The sequence below is a fragment of the Aquila chrysaetos genome, chromosome 12 (genome assembly GCF_900496995.4).
Source record: "Aquila chrysaetos chrysaetos chromosome 12, bAquChr1.4, whole genome shotgun sequence".
Lineage (NCBI taxonomy): Eukaryota > Metazoa > Chordata > Aves > Accipitriformes > Accipitridae > Aquila > Aquila chrysaetos.
The window spans coordinates 446,903-458,531 of NC_044015.1; the positions used below are offsets into that span (position 1 = coordinate 446,903).

At 65.8% G+C, this 11,629-nt stretch overlaps 1 protein-coding gene across 1 annotated transcript; it reads left to right on the top strand.

The window, feature by feature from the left end:
- Window positions 1-44: 44 nt before the first annotated feature.
- On the top strand, window positions 45-9,996 carry FSTL3 (follistatin like 3). The gene is made up of 5 exons (XM_030033975.2): window positions 45-174; window positions 3,082-3,267; window positions 6,239-6,454; window positions 8,159-8,386; window positions 8,492-9,996. The coding sequence occupies exons 1-5, from the start codon at window positions 117-119 to the stop codon at window positions 8,542-8,544; spliced, it is 741 nt and encodes a 246-aa protein (XP_029889835.1). The 5' UTR covers window positions 45-116; the 3' UTR covers window positions 8,545-9,996.
- Window positions 9,997-11,629: the final 1,633 nt, after the last annotated feature.

Here is an 11,629-nt window from a genome sequence, read left to right on the forward strand (position 1 = left end):
GATTCACGCCGCCCCGCCGCTTTATAGCGCCGCCGGCCCCGCCGCCGCCTCACAGGCAACAGGTCGCCGGAGCGTCCCGGCCCCGTCCCGGCCCGTCCCGCCGCCCCGGCCCGGCCATGCCGCTGCGGCTGGCGCTCTGCCTGCTCGCCCTCTGCAGCCCCGCCGCCGCGCACGGTAAGTGCCGCCCGGGGCGGTGGGGGGTCCCGGCGGCGTGGGGTTCTGGAGGGCCGCACCGGGGCAGCCGCTCCCGCCGGGGCCACCCCGCCCGCCCGCTCCGCCCGCCGTCCCGGGCCGTCGGTGCCGCCGCGCCCGGCCCGGCCCCGCCGGCAGGTGCTTGGGGCGGCCCGGCCCGGGGTCCCGGCGCCGTTACCGCGCTCCGCCCCGCCTCCCCTCCCGCCGGACACCGCTGTCCCCCCCCCCTACCCGTCCCTCCCGGCAGCCGCCGCCCCGGCCGGGGGGGGGTGCTGGCCGCGGGGCCGGGCTATCGGCGGCAGAAACCCGTTTTACCGGGAGGCGCGCGGGTGTCGGGCGCTGGCGGAGCAGCGGCTGCTGCCCGGTGCCCGGCGGTGCCGCTCGGGTGGCCCCCGGTGCCCGGCTGTCCCTCCAGCAGGCTCGGTCCCGGGGCTGCCGCGGCGGGAGCCAGCGCCCGGGGTCCCGCACGGCCCCGCTGCCACGTCCCGTATCGTGGCAGTGCCGGTACCCGACCCCCGCACCCCGGCGTGCCCTGGGGTGGGGGCGACCGGCGCAACAGCCTGGCCGGCCCCGCCAGCCCCCCGCAGAGCTGCCGGGACGGCTGCCCGGGAGGTGGCGGGGGGGGGGGGGGGTGTCCCTCTTTCTCCCCGGGCTGCGGTGGGGGAGCGGGAGAGCCGTGCCGCGGAGCTTTGCGAGCCGGGTGGGAAGAGCTGGGAACGGCGGCCGGTTCGTGATCTGGGTGTGGAGTTTGCAGCTTGAACCCCTCCCGGTTCAGCTGACCGTGCTGGCAGCTCTTGCGGGCGCTTGGGAGGCGTCCGGGCTTTTTGGTAGCTGTTCCCTCGCAGGGGAGCCATCCTGGCACCCAGGCTGTCCGGGACCCCGGTGCGGGGCTCCAGCAGCCCTTCCCAGCACTGCCGAGCTGTGGCTACCGGTGTCGGTTCTCCCGCAGCAGTGCCGACGTTTCCGTCTTCCCCATCACGCGATGCCCTGTGTCCCCTTCGCTCCCTGCCAGCGTGGGCAGGAGCCGTCCGTGCTCCCTGGATAGCAGCAGGTCAGGATGCCCCGAAGCCGGGGGAGGCTCCCATGAGGCCCCTCGTGCTGCTGTGGACACCAGGATCGCGTTTGGCATCGCCCCAGCCCGCGGGATTTCCGCTTGCTGCTTCGCAGCGTCGAGTACAAGTGCCGCAAGGCCCCAGGCAGGGACACGCCGTGTCCCCGTGGCCAGAGCCCGGGTCCTCCGGCTGCGCTGAGCGTGGGAGCGCCGCACCCTCGCGGCTGAAGCGCTGGGGAAACCCCGAGGATGGGGCGCCCCAAGAACCCCACGCTGGCCCCTGTGGCCCACGACCACCTTGCTCCACTCACAGGGCGGGTGGACTCTGTCCCCCTGCCTGGGGCGTGTTGCTTGTCGGCATCCCCGCACCCCAGCATGGCTCGGGAGGTGGTGGGTGCCCCGCTGCTGCCGGCCAGGGGTGCACCCCAGAGACCGGACGTGTGGACAGGTGGTGCGTGGATCCGTCCCACTGCAGGTGGGATCACTCTGCACGTGGCTGTACCCACGGGCAACAGTTGTGGGGCAAGCACGGTACAAAGCCAGGACACAGCTCCCAGGGAGCTTGGTACTGTGGAGGAATTGGGGCCCTGGGGTGTTGTAAAGGAAAAATGGGCTTGAAAAAGCAATTGGACAAATCTATGGAGGATAAATCCACCGTTGGCGGAGGTGTATTGGCCTGGCTGATGCTTCCAGAGGAGTCCAGGCCCCTGGTTCCCACAGCCCGAGGGTTTGCTCCATCCATGGCTGCCCTGCAGAGCTGTTGCTGGCTGCAGCTGGGCTGGGAGCCCCACATGCTTTTGGCTGAACCAAAATCGGGTGCATGGGAGGGAGTGGGGGGACACCTGGGGTCCGAGGCAGGTGCTGACTCTGCTTTGGGGCAGGGTGAATCCCTACTTTGGAGGGGAGCCACTCCAGCCTGATGCCAGCAGGATCCGTCCCTTCCCCCATCCCTCCCTCACATCTTTAGCCGTTTAACAAACCTCAAACGCAGCTAATGAGAGCATAAACCCAAATAAGCGTCAGAAGAGGCTGGTTTGCAGAGGCGGAAATTGCAAAGGAATCACTCACAAAAAAAAAAAATATAACTGATTCGCTCGTGGGGTTAAGGAACAAACAGGCTTTTGACTCAGACAGATCCAATGCCGCTGGGCTGGCCCCATCCCAAGGGCTGTGTCAAGTGCCCTGTTCTCCAGCCGGTGGCTCAAATGCTCCTTGCAGAGGCCGTGGGTGTCAGGCCCTGGCGCCACGGGGATGGTCCCTGTCCATCTGTGGGGCTGCTGGTGCACACCGGCGGATCTAGCCCTCACAGTGTGGGCGCCCACCGGCCCCACCCTGCCCGTCCTCCCTGGGCTGGAGCCTCCCCTCTGTGGGGTCAGGCGGAAATTAGGCAGCAATGCGGGCAGGGAGGGCAGGGCAAGGGGGTAAGCTGCAAGCCCAGACCCTAGCCTGCCACCTGGGCATCTTCCAGAGCATCACTTGTGAGCGCCGAGATAACTGGTACGTCCCTGCGGTCCCAGTGCTGGGTTTGGAGCCTGTCGGCTAGAGGAGCCGGGCTGCCAGCAGCCCAGGACGTTGAGGCAGCAGCGTGGCCCAGAGCCGCCGCGCTGTGCCGGGAGCCCATGGGGACGCCTGCTCTGGGACAGCCCGTGTGCCGCAGGAGAGGTGGGAGCCAGCACAGAGCGTCTTTAGGTTCCCCAACTCATCCCATGCCGGCCCTTCCCGGGCACCGGTGCAGTCCCTGTGCCTCTGCCCCGTGGGTGGCCGGGCCGGGGGTCTCGCTGCCCTTCGCGCGGTGGCCCAGTGCAGTGGGGACCCCTCACCCTCTGCCCTCTCTGCAGGTGGGATCTGCTGGCTGCAGCAGGGGAAGGAGGCCAAGTGCACCATGATCCTGAAGACGGGAGTGACGTGGGAGGAATGCTGTGCCAATGGCAATGTGGACGTGGCCTGGTCTAATTACACCTACCCAGGCAACAAGATCAGCCTGCTGGGCTTCCTGGGGCTGGTGACCTGCCACCCCTGCAAAGGTAAGCGTGGCTGTGGGGCAAGTGGGCTGCTGTGGGGCTGAGCTCTGCTTGGGGAGGGTGCTTGGAGCCCACAGCTCCAGGTGAAGCAGCAGCGATGGGGCTGGGCTGCCCCTCACCAGGCAGGGCTCTCCAGTGCCCTCCTGGGCTGTCCCAGACAGCCCAGGGACCCCAGAGACCACTGACCCCCTGCTCCTGCTGCCATGGCTCCAGGATGGATGCTGCCATGGGGCCAGGGCTTGTGGGACACATCCATCCCCTGGCAGCTCGCGTTTTGTGTGTATTTTTGTTCCCCCTGTGGAGTGGGGTGTGTGACCTGGGTCTTGGCTGGGCAGACCAAGTGCGAGGAGCTGAGCTGGGGCTCCCCATTCCTAGGTTAACTCTGCTGTGGCTGGGGCCTCCTGCCCCTGCCCTTGCCAGGTCTGCTCAGAGGAAAACTTCTTAAGTTTGGTGTGTGTTTTTTTTTTTGTTTTTTTTTTTTTTTAAGGAAAAAAGATCTATTTCTTTCCCTCTGCTCCCCCTTCCTCCTCCCAGCCTGTGTGTGAAATGGCTTTATGTAACGGGCAGTTCCAGAAGTGGAAACTCTCCAGCTGTGAGTTCCAGCCCCACCAGATGTTTTGGCGTGCGCCAGAGGCGCGGATCCCCCAGTCGCACTTGCGTGGCTGTGTGAGAACATGCTCGAGGACCTGCTGACCGCAGTAGGCAGGAGCAGGTCTTTGAAAGGTCATGTCGTTATTTGCTTAAAGGGGGAAAAAAAGGTTCTTAACAAGACAGCTTCTTCCAGCCCCTCTGCACCTCCTGGCACTGCCACCCGTTGCTCCTCAGCCCCGTCCTGGCATGGCTGGGGGTTGCACCCCCTGCCAGCTGAAACCTGAGTGAGGTTCTGGCCCTGGCTTTCTGCCCCATCTCTTACCGTGGGCTCGGCCCCGCGTTGGCTGGGCAGGCTGGCCCCACTCAGCGGGTGCCAGTAGCACCGGGACCCTCTCCAGGGGCCGGCTGGGGAGCGCGGCTCCCCCGTGGCTCATCCCAGGGGTCTGCCCTCGCCTCTGCAGGGAGACTGGGGGACATGGGGGGCTGTCGGTGGCCACAGACTGCAGCGGAGGCTGTGGCTTCTGGAGATCGTTGGGGTCTGGGAGCAGGACCTTTACTGAAACCACTGGAGAGCCTGGCCGGCACGTAGACCACAACTCCCCACCCTTCAGAAAGCCCCTGCCTGTCCCATCCAGATGGAGCTGGTGCTGCTCCCCACCGGGCTCCAGCGAGCCGGAGGCCTTGGAAAAGGGAGGATGAGACGAGCTGCGCTCCCGCTCCCTGGGCTCGCGGGGCTGGGAGAGGTTACTCCAGGATAAAGTGGGCTGCAGCCACCAGCCCTGCGCCAGCAGCCGGGGCGGCTGAGCCTCGCGGGAAGGTGCTGGCCAGACCCCGGGGGCTCTGCAATGGGTCTCCAGTGAGGAGGCGAAATTCCTGGCTCCAGCTGCTGGGGACATGGTGTCCCCCCCAGGGACCCAGTGCAGGGCGGGAGAGCCAGGCTGCAGGGTCGGGGTCACGGGCAGATGGTCCAACTACCTCCCTCCCTTGCTGAGACAGTCTGGACACGGCTGGACCCCGCTGTGCCGGCGGCAGCATCCCAGCATGGAGGGTGACGAGGGTCCCGCTTGCTCCGGCAGCCCTGGGTCATGGGGCCATGCCCCTCTGTCCTGGGGTCTTGTTCTGTGGCTCTCTGCAAAGATGCTGCTGGGGCTCAGCCTGCCGCTCTCCCCTTCCCTTGGACAGGCCCCAGCTATGGAAATCAGGGAGCAAACCGGGAAACTATCTCCCACCAGGGAATTTCCCCTGGGGAGAGCCGGGCCAAGCAGACAGGGAATTTCCCCTTCCTCCTCCTCCTCCTCCTCCTCCTCCTCACCCCCGCTGTCTCCCAAAGTGACCCGTCTCCCGCAGGGAAATCCCCATCTGTACTTCCCAAGAGCTCCCAGCACACACCCTGTCTGCGGGGATCCCTCCTGCCTGGGGGTGAATCCCTGTCTTGGGACGTTTCTCAGTCCTGCCCAGCCTTCCTCCCCGCAGGTGCTGAGGGGTCCCTGCATCCGCAGGCAGCCCCGCACCCCCCAACTCCCAGCATCGCCCGCGTCCCAGGGGTGAAGGGTCCCTTTGGGTTGAGGGCTATGTGCGTGCTTTGTGGGGGCAAGGGGCTTCCCACCGCCCCAGCCAGAGCCCCCCATCCCTGCCTTGGGCTAGGTGCTGACCCCTTTGCCTCTCCCCGCGGAGGCAGCAGCGTCCGGGACAGGCCCCTTCTCGGAGCCGGCGGCCCCTCTCCGTCCCCGCCGGCGTGGGCACGGCCCCGGAGCAGCTCCGGGCGCTGGCGGGACCCTCTGAACCCAGCCCCTGTGCTGGCCGGGAGGCGACCCGGGGGACAAAGCAGGCAGCTGTCTGGGGATCTGCGCTCGCTGCTGCGTCCCGCTCTTGTGTTCAAGTCACGGAGGCCCGGAGCAAAACAGGGCTGGGTATTGTCTGGTGGAAGCGGCGTTCTTGATTGCCCAGACAACTCGCGAAGCCCAGTTCCTTCTGGAGGAGCTGGGGCCTTGCAGAGATAGATTTTCCATTGCACAAGAAAAAGAAATGTCTCCTTCCAAAAAAAAAAAAATACATAGAAATGAGTTAGCTGGTGCTGAGTGGAGGGCCGGGGCTCTGGCTGGGGCGAGTGCTGGATGATCGTGCTGAGCTCCAGCCAAGGACCTGCTCCTTGGCGGAGCTGAGCAGATCCAGATGCTGCTCGGGGCAGCTCGGCATCGAGCGTGCGTGTTGTGACTCCGGGAGGGATTCTGGACCCCGAGGGCTGATGCTGGCCCCGTCCTGATCGGTGCCACCCTGCGTGGCCGTGGGGCCAGGGTGCCAGCCAGGCTGGGCAGGGTGGATCCTTCCCTCGTGGTGGACAGCCGGTGCCGCATCCTCACGTGCCGCTCCCCTCTGTCCCCAGAGAGCTGCGAGGGGGTGGTGTGCGGCCCCGACAAGGTCTGCAAGATGAAGCACGGGCGTCCCCAGTGCGCCTGTGCCCCGGACTGCTCCAGTCTGCCCCGCAAGCTGCAGGTCTGCGGCTCCGACGGCTACACCTACCGAGACGAGTGCGACCTGCTGACGGCCAAGTGCAGAGACCACCCTGACCTCGAAGTGATGTACCAGGGCAAATGCAAAAGTAGGTCTGGTCGTGCCCCCCCACCCCCTTTTGTCCCGTCCCCTGTGGCTCTCGTGTTCCCAGCTCCACGTGGGACCGGTCCAAGCTGCGCCTGTGTGGAAAGAGGTGAATGGCAGCGCGGCTCCCCGGACCGAGGTGCTCTCCAGCTCTCCTGGCGCACCGCAAGCCGCTCTGGTGCGGAGAAGGGTCGCCCCGCTGTGTTGTGCTAGCATGTCCGGGCGCGTCCTCCCCTCTCCTTCCCGGGAAGCCGGATCTCCCCCATTCTCCCTGCCACAGGCAGCGTGTCCCAGGGAGGAGCCGTCCACGCAGCTGGCTGCACCAGCACGGCGTGGAGGGTTTGTAACCGGTGCCTGGCCCTGGCTGTGCCCAGGGAGGGAAGGTCTGTCCCAGCTCAGGGCTTTGCCTGCGGAACGTGGGGCTCTGTGCACGGTGAGGGGGCATTGCTCCTCAGCCAGCCCTGTGCTGATGGGTGCCAGCGGCCCCCGGCCCGTGGGGGAGTCGCATCCCCTCAGCATCACCCTCACTGCGCTCGGAGCTGGCACCCACCCGGCTGGCAGCCCAGGGCCCTGGCCTGGCCACCCCGGCGGGGACGCGGCAGCGGAGCCGCCTGTAATGCCGACACAGCCTGTCAGTGCAACGGGGGTTTAGCCTCGCCGCGGGCTGAGGAATAACAGTCCGTAAAATGTCACTTACGAACATCAAGCCCCGGTTTTTGTTTTGTTAAAGAGAGCAGCAATCCTCCTTGCCCTGCCAAGAACTGTCAGAATTATTATGATTATTTTTGCCAGCCCTCCTCTCTGAAATGCTTTGCCTGTCAAGCTCTGGACTGCACAGGGAAATGTGGGGCAAGAAATGTGAGTTGCGAGCTGGGAGTTGCAGATGCCAAATCTCCTTCCAATCCGGCAGGGAAAGAGAGGAAGGCGGAGGGACGGCGTTGCAAAGTGTTTACGGTGTCCGGGGAGTGCTGCGGGTCCTGCCGTGCCCCTGCTGCTGCCGCGGGGTTGTGCTGGGGCGGGGGGGCCACGGGGCCGGCAGGCTGCGCAGACCCCGGGGTTTTGCTGGGGGATGGGGGGGTGCCCGAGCCCCCTGCTCTGCGCCAGCCCGGCAGAGCTCTGCGCAGGGCCTGATCCTGTCCCCGCAGGCTCCCACCGCCCCCGTGCACCCTCGCTCGCAGGGCTGGGCCGGCTCCAGGGTGACCCTGCCCTTCCCCTCTCGCCGGGGCGTGCACGGCGTGGCGGCTGCCAGCCTGGCCAGAGTGGACGCCGCTCCCGCTGCCAAGGCACCTGCGTGGGGCCGCTCACCGCAGCCAGGTCCCACCGCGCCAAGCCGGGCTCAGCCCCATGCGCTCGGGCTCTGCAGCTGGACGTCAGCTCCCCCCCCCCCCCCCCCCCCCCGTGCGGCGAGGCTCCGGCCGGGGCCGTGCCCGAGGGCTGCGGGGCCACGCGGTCCCTCGCACCCGGGACGTCGGCCCCTGCCAGCTCCCGTCCTTGGGAGCGGTGGCGATGGGGGAGCTTGGGACCCTCCAGTCCCGGCTCCACTCCGTCCCCCAGTAGCTAAAGGTGAGAGGGGGCCCGAGCTCCCTGGGTTTCCCTGGGAGGACGCCTGCTGCCCACCTGGGTCGGAGGAGCCACGGCGGGAGGACGGCCATCCCTGGCTCGCCGTGGCCGGGGAGGCTCAGCCGTGGCTGCGTGTGCTTCCCCGCAGAGTCCTGCTCCAGCGTGGTGTGCCCCGGCACCCACACCTGCGTGGTGGACCAGACGGGCAGCGCCCACTGCGTGATGTGCCGGACGGCTCCTTGCCCCGAGCCCACCAGCCTGGACCATGCCCTCTGCGGCAACAACAACGTCACCTACCCCTCGGCGTGCCACCTCCGGCGGGCCACCTGCCACCGCGGCCGCTCCATCGGCGTGCGTCACTACGGGAGCTGCTCGGGTGAGCGGGGCGATCCGGGTGGGGGGAGCGGGCTCGGACCCCCAGCACCTGGCCCTCCCTCGCATCCCCCTCACCGCTTCTCCCCCTGTCCTGCTCCATTTCCAGCTGCGGCCAAATTCTCCCCGGAGTCGGACAACGCGGAAGAGAACTACGTGTGAATCCTCCCTCGCCGCGAGGCTGGACCCAGGAGACAGGGGCATTATGTGTATATTGTACAAACCATATACCTGATATTTATTAAGATAAAAAGATCCTTATTTATACCTGTGTATGTTATGCAGTCGCAGGGGGCCCGATTCTCGGTCCTGCCAGCTGGGAAGCAGGGGAGGGGGCTCCCAGCCCGCGCGGCAGAGTGATGCCGAGCCACGCTGGGGATGCTCCGGTGCACGCCCGGTGCCTGGCAGAGCTCTCCGCTGGCCGGCGCCTGCTCCCGGTGCTCCTACAGCCCTTCCTTGCGGCCGGCACAGCGCTGAGGGGGTGTCCGTGCTGCAGCGCGTTGGGCCCCCCCCACGTGTCCTTGGCCAGCAGCCCTGGGCCTATTTATTTTTGGATTGAATTCTCGGTACTCTGCTGACGTTTCTGGCCGGGACCTTGAGGTCTAGAGGGAATCTGCGCTTTCGCTTTCCCCGGAGGGGCTCAGCCCCAGCTGCCAGCGGCAGGAAAGGCAGCACGGCGCTGCGTCAGATTGGAGATAGATAGATATATATTTTTATATATATATATATATATATAAAAAATATATATATATATGTATGTTATTTTCTCCTAAAGTTTTAGCATGTGTATGTTAAAACGGATTTTAGTTTAGGTTTTCTTGGGACCATTCAGACCAGGCTCCCACCCATCTTCGGAGGCAACGCCGGTGCCCAGAGGGCTGGTGCAATGGCGGCCAGGCAGCGCTGCCCACCATGGGCCATGGCAGCCCTGACTGGGGGGCACGACCGACCCTCCAGGCCCACCCAGCCCACCGCTGCTGCAGGTGCCCCCACCCGGGGGCCAGCCTGCCCAGAGCCCTCTTCATCCCTCCCTGCAAAAACCGCGTTGAAAGCAGCCGTGACTGCCAGGGGATCTGGGGGTCCGCGGCCCCCGGAGGCATTTCCAGGGCTGGTGCTGGGTGAAGCAGCCACGCGGTGCCCCGGGACGGCGCTCGGCTCCCGATCCCACTGCAGAGCCGCCGTGGGGGTGTGGGGCTGGGGTGGCCATGGGGAGCACAGCTTGGCAGAGGGGGACAGGAGAGGGGCGATGGCCCTGCCTGCCCGACCCCAGGGACCCCCAGCCCAGCTCCCCGTCGGCTGCACAGCCCTGGCCCCCGCCTGCCCCCACCCCCTGCTCTGTTGACACCGTCTGTATTTATTTTTATTTCTCTCATTTTGTGTGTTGTCACCTGTGTAAATACCATCTCATCTCTGACACCGAGAAGCTATTGCCTTTATATAAATATCATATATATATTATATATATATATAAAAATACCCTATTTTCTATTTTTGTATGATTGCATTCTGATTCCTGAGGCAGATGCTATGGGAACATATACATTTCCTATTCGGTATTGTTAGGGACATTTTATGGCTGTGTTACAATTTGGATTATTATTAAAAAAAGAATAAACAGTGCTGCGGGTCCAACTTTGTTCAGGAGGTTCTGGGGCCGCAGGAGGCGGCTGCGTCCCCTGGGGCTGTTTCCCACGGGGCTGTGCTACCCGCAGCATTGCTGCTTGCCCCCTCGCAGAGGGTCTGGGGGTCGAGGCAGGCATGGGCAGAGGGACGTGGGGGCACCTGGGGTGGGAGAGCCCCTGGTAGCAGGTAAGGAGCTTGGCCCTGGTCCTGGGCTGCATCTGCTTCAGCTTGGCACTGGGGTTTTTCCAGCCCAGCTGAGGCCGCTCTCTGCAGCGGGAGGAAAGGGGGGAGCGGGGAAGAGCAAACAGCAACCAGCAACGCAGATAAATCTGTTCCCAATATCGGGCCGTGCCATGAGGGTTTGGTATTTCACAAAACAATTCCTGCCATTAATTGGGTCCTGATGTGCGATGCTTCCCCGGCGGCAGGAGCCCGGGCGGCAGCCTGCGGCTTGGCGCTCTGAGCTCAACAGGAGCCGCTGCCGGTTCCCCCTCGGCCGTGTCCCCTGTGCCGGGGTCTGGCATGGCACGGCCCCCAGACCCTGCTGAGCCTCGCGTGGGTCGAGCGCTCCCCAGCCTGGGCCTGGCTCAGGACCTGCCGCGTGGACGGGCTCTGGCACAGCCCGGGGAGCTCCTGGGGCCAGGCTGGCTCTGACAGAGACCCCCCCCGGACCTGGGTGGGGGGTTTACACGGGGGAAACTGAGGCACCGTGCAGCAGGGAGGGGGAAACGAGACCTTTGCTCCTGGCCGGCACCCAGCACCCTCAGCCCTCCCTGTGGTCCGGGAGGGAGCTGAGCATCGTGTGGGATCTGGCCCAGGCTGCAGCCTGGTTTGAACCCGGGCATCTTGTGCACCCCGGAGCTGCGCTGAGCCCGGCCGGGCACCGCTGCCAGGCAGCGGCATCTCAACCCAGGGTGGGCACGGTGGGGGCTCTCCTGCAAGCCCCTCTCTCCCCGCCCAGCTCAGCAATGCCCCCCCACTTTTGGGGATAGGTGTAAAGAAGTTGCCAAAACACTGCCCAGGACTTTCCCTGGTGCCAGCGTTTGCTGTGTGTGGTGGTGTGTGGCCCGGTTTTCTCTACAGCCCGCCCGCAGCGCCTTCCTCCCCGAGGCAGCTCGCCATCCTCTGCCTGCCCCAGCCAGAGGGTTTGGCCCCCGAAGCGCCTGGCGCGCTGCCCCGTGCCAAGTCCACGGGCACAGGCTGCGGCAGCGACGTCAGCTCCTGCCGATGAGCGGGAGATTTCGGCTTCCAAAACACGGCTGTGAGTCAGCCGCCTCCTTCCCGCCGGTTTTTGGGTGGTCTGGGACAAGCCGGGACAGGCGCTGGCTCTCCAGGCTTCCCAGCAGCACGCAGAAGCCCTGGGGCTGGCAGCCCTGCTCCAGCATCCTGGGGGGGTCTGCCCCACGCTGCCACTGCAGGGAGCCCATGGGGATTTGGGGCTTCCTTGGAGGCTAGCAGCCTGGCAGAGGGTCTGTTCTCTGCTGGGTGTCCCCAAGGCCACCGATGCCCACGGCTGTGTCTCCCTCGCCCCATGCAAAGCCCTGCAGCGGGGAGCTGGGATTGCGACAGGAGGGGATGGGGCAGCGTGCTGCGGCGGGGCGCAGCCAAAGGCCCTGGGGTCGCG

Coding starts and splice junctions, on each gene's coding strand:
- FSTL3 (XM_030033975.2), top strand. CDS start 117: ATGCCGCTGCGGCTGGCGCTCTGCCTGCTCGCCCTCTGCAGCCCCGCC. Junction 175..3,081: donor CAGCCCCGCCGCCGCGCACG/GTAAGTGCCGCC, acceptor CCCTCTCTGCAG/GTGGGATCTGCTGGCTGCAG. Junction 6,455..8,158: donor GTACCAGGGCAAATGCAAAA/GTAGGTCTGGTC, acceptor GCTTCCCCGCAG/AGTCCTGCTCCAGCGTGGTG.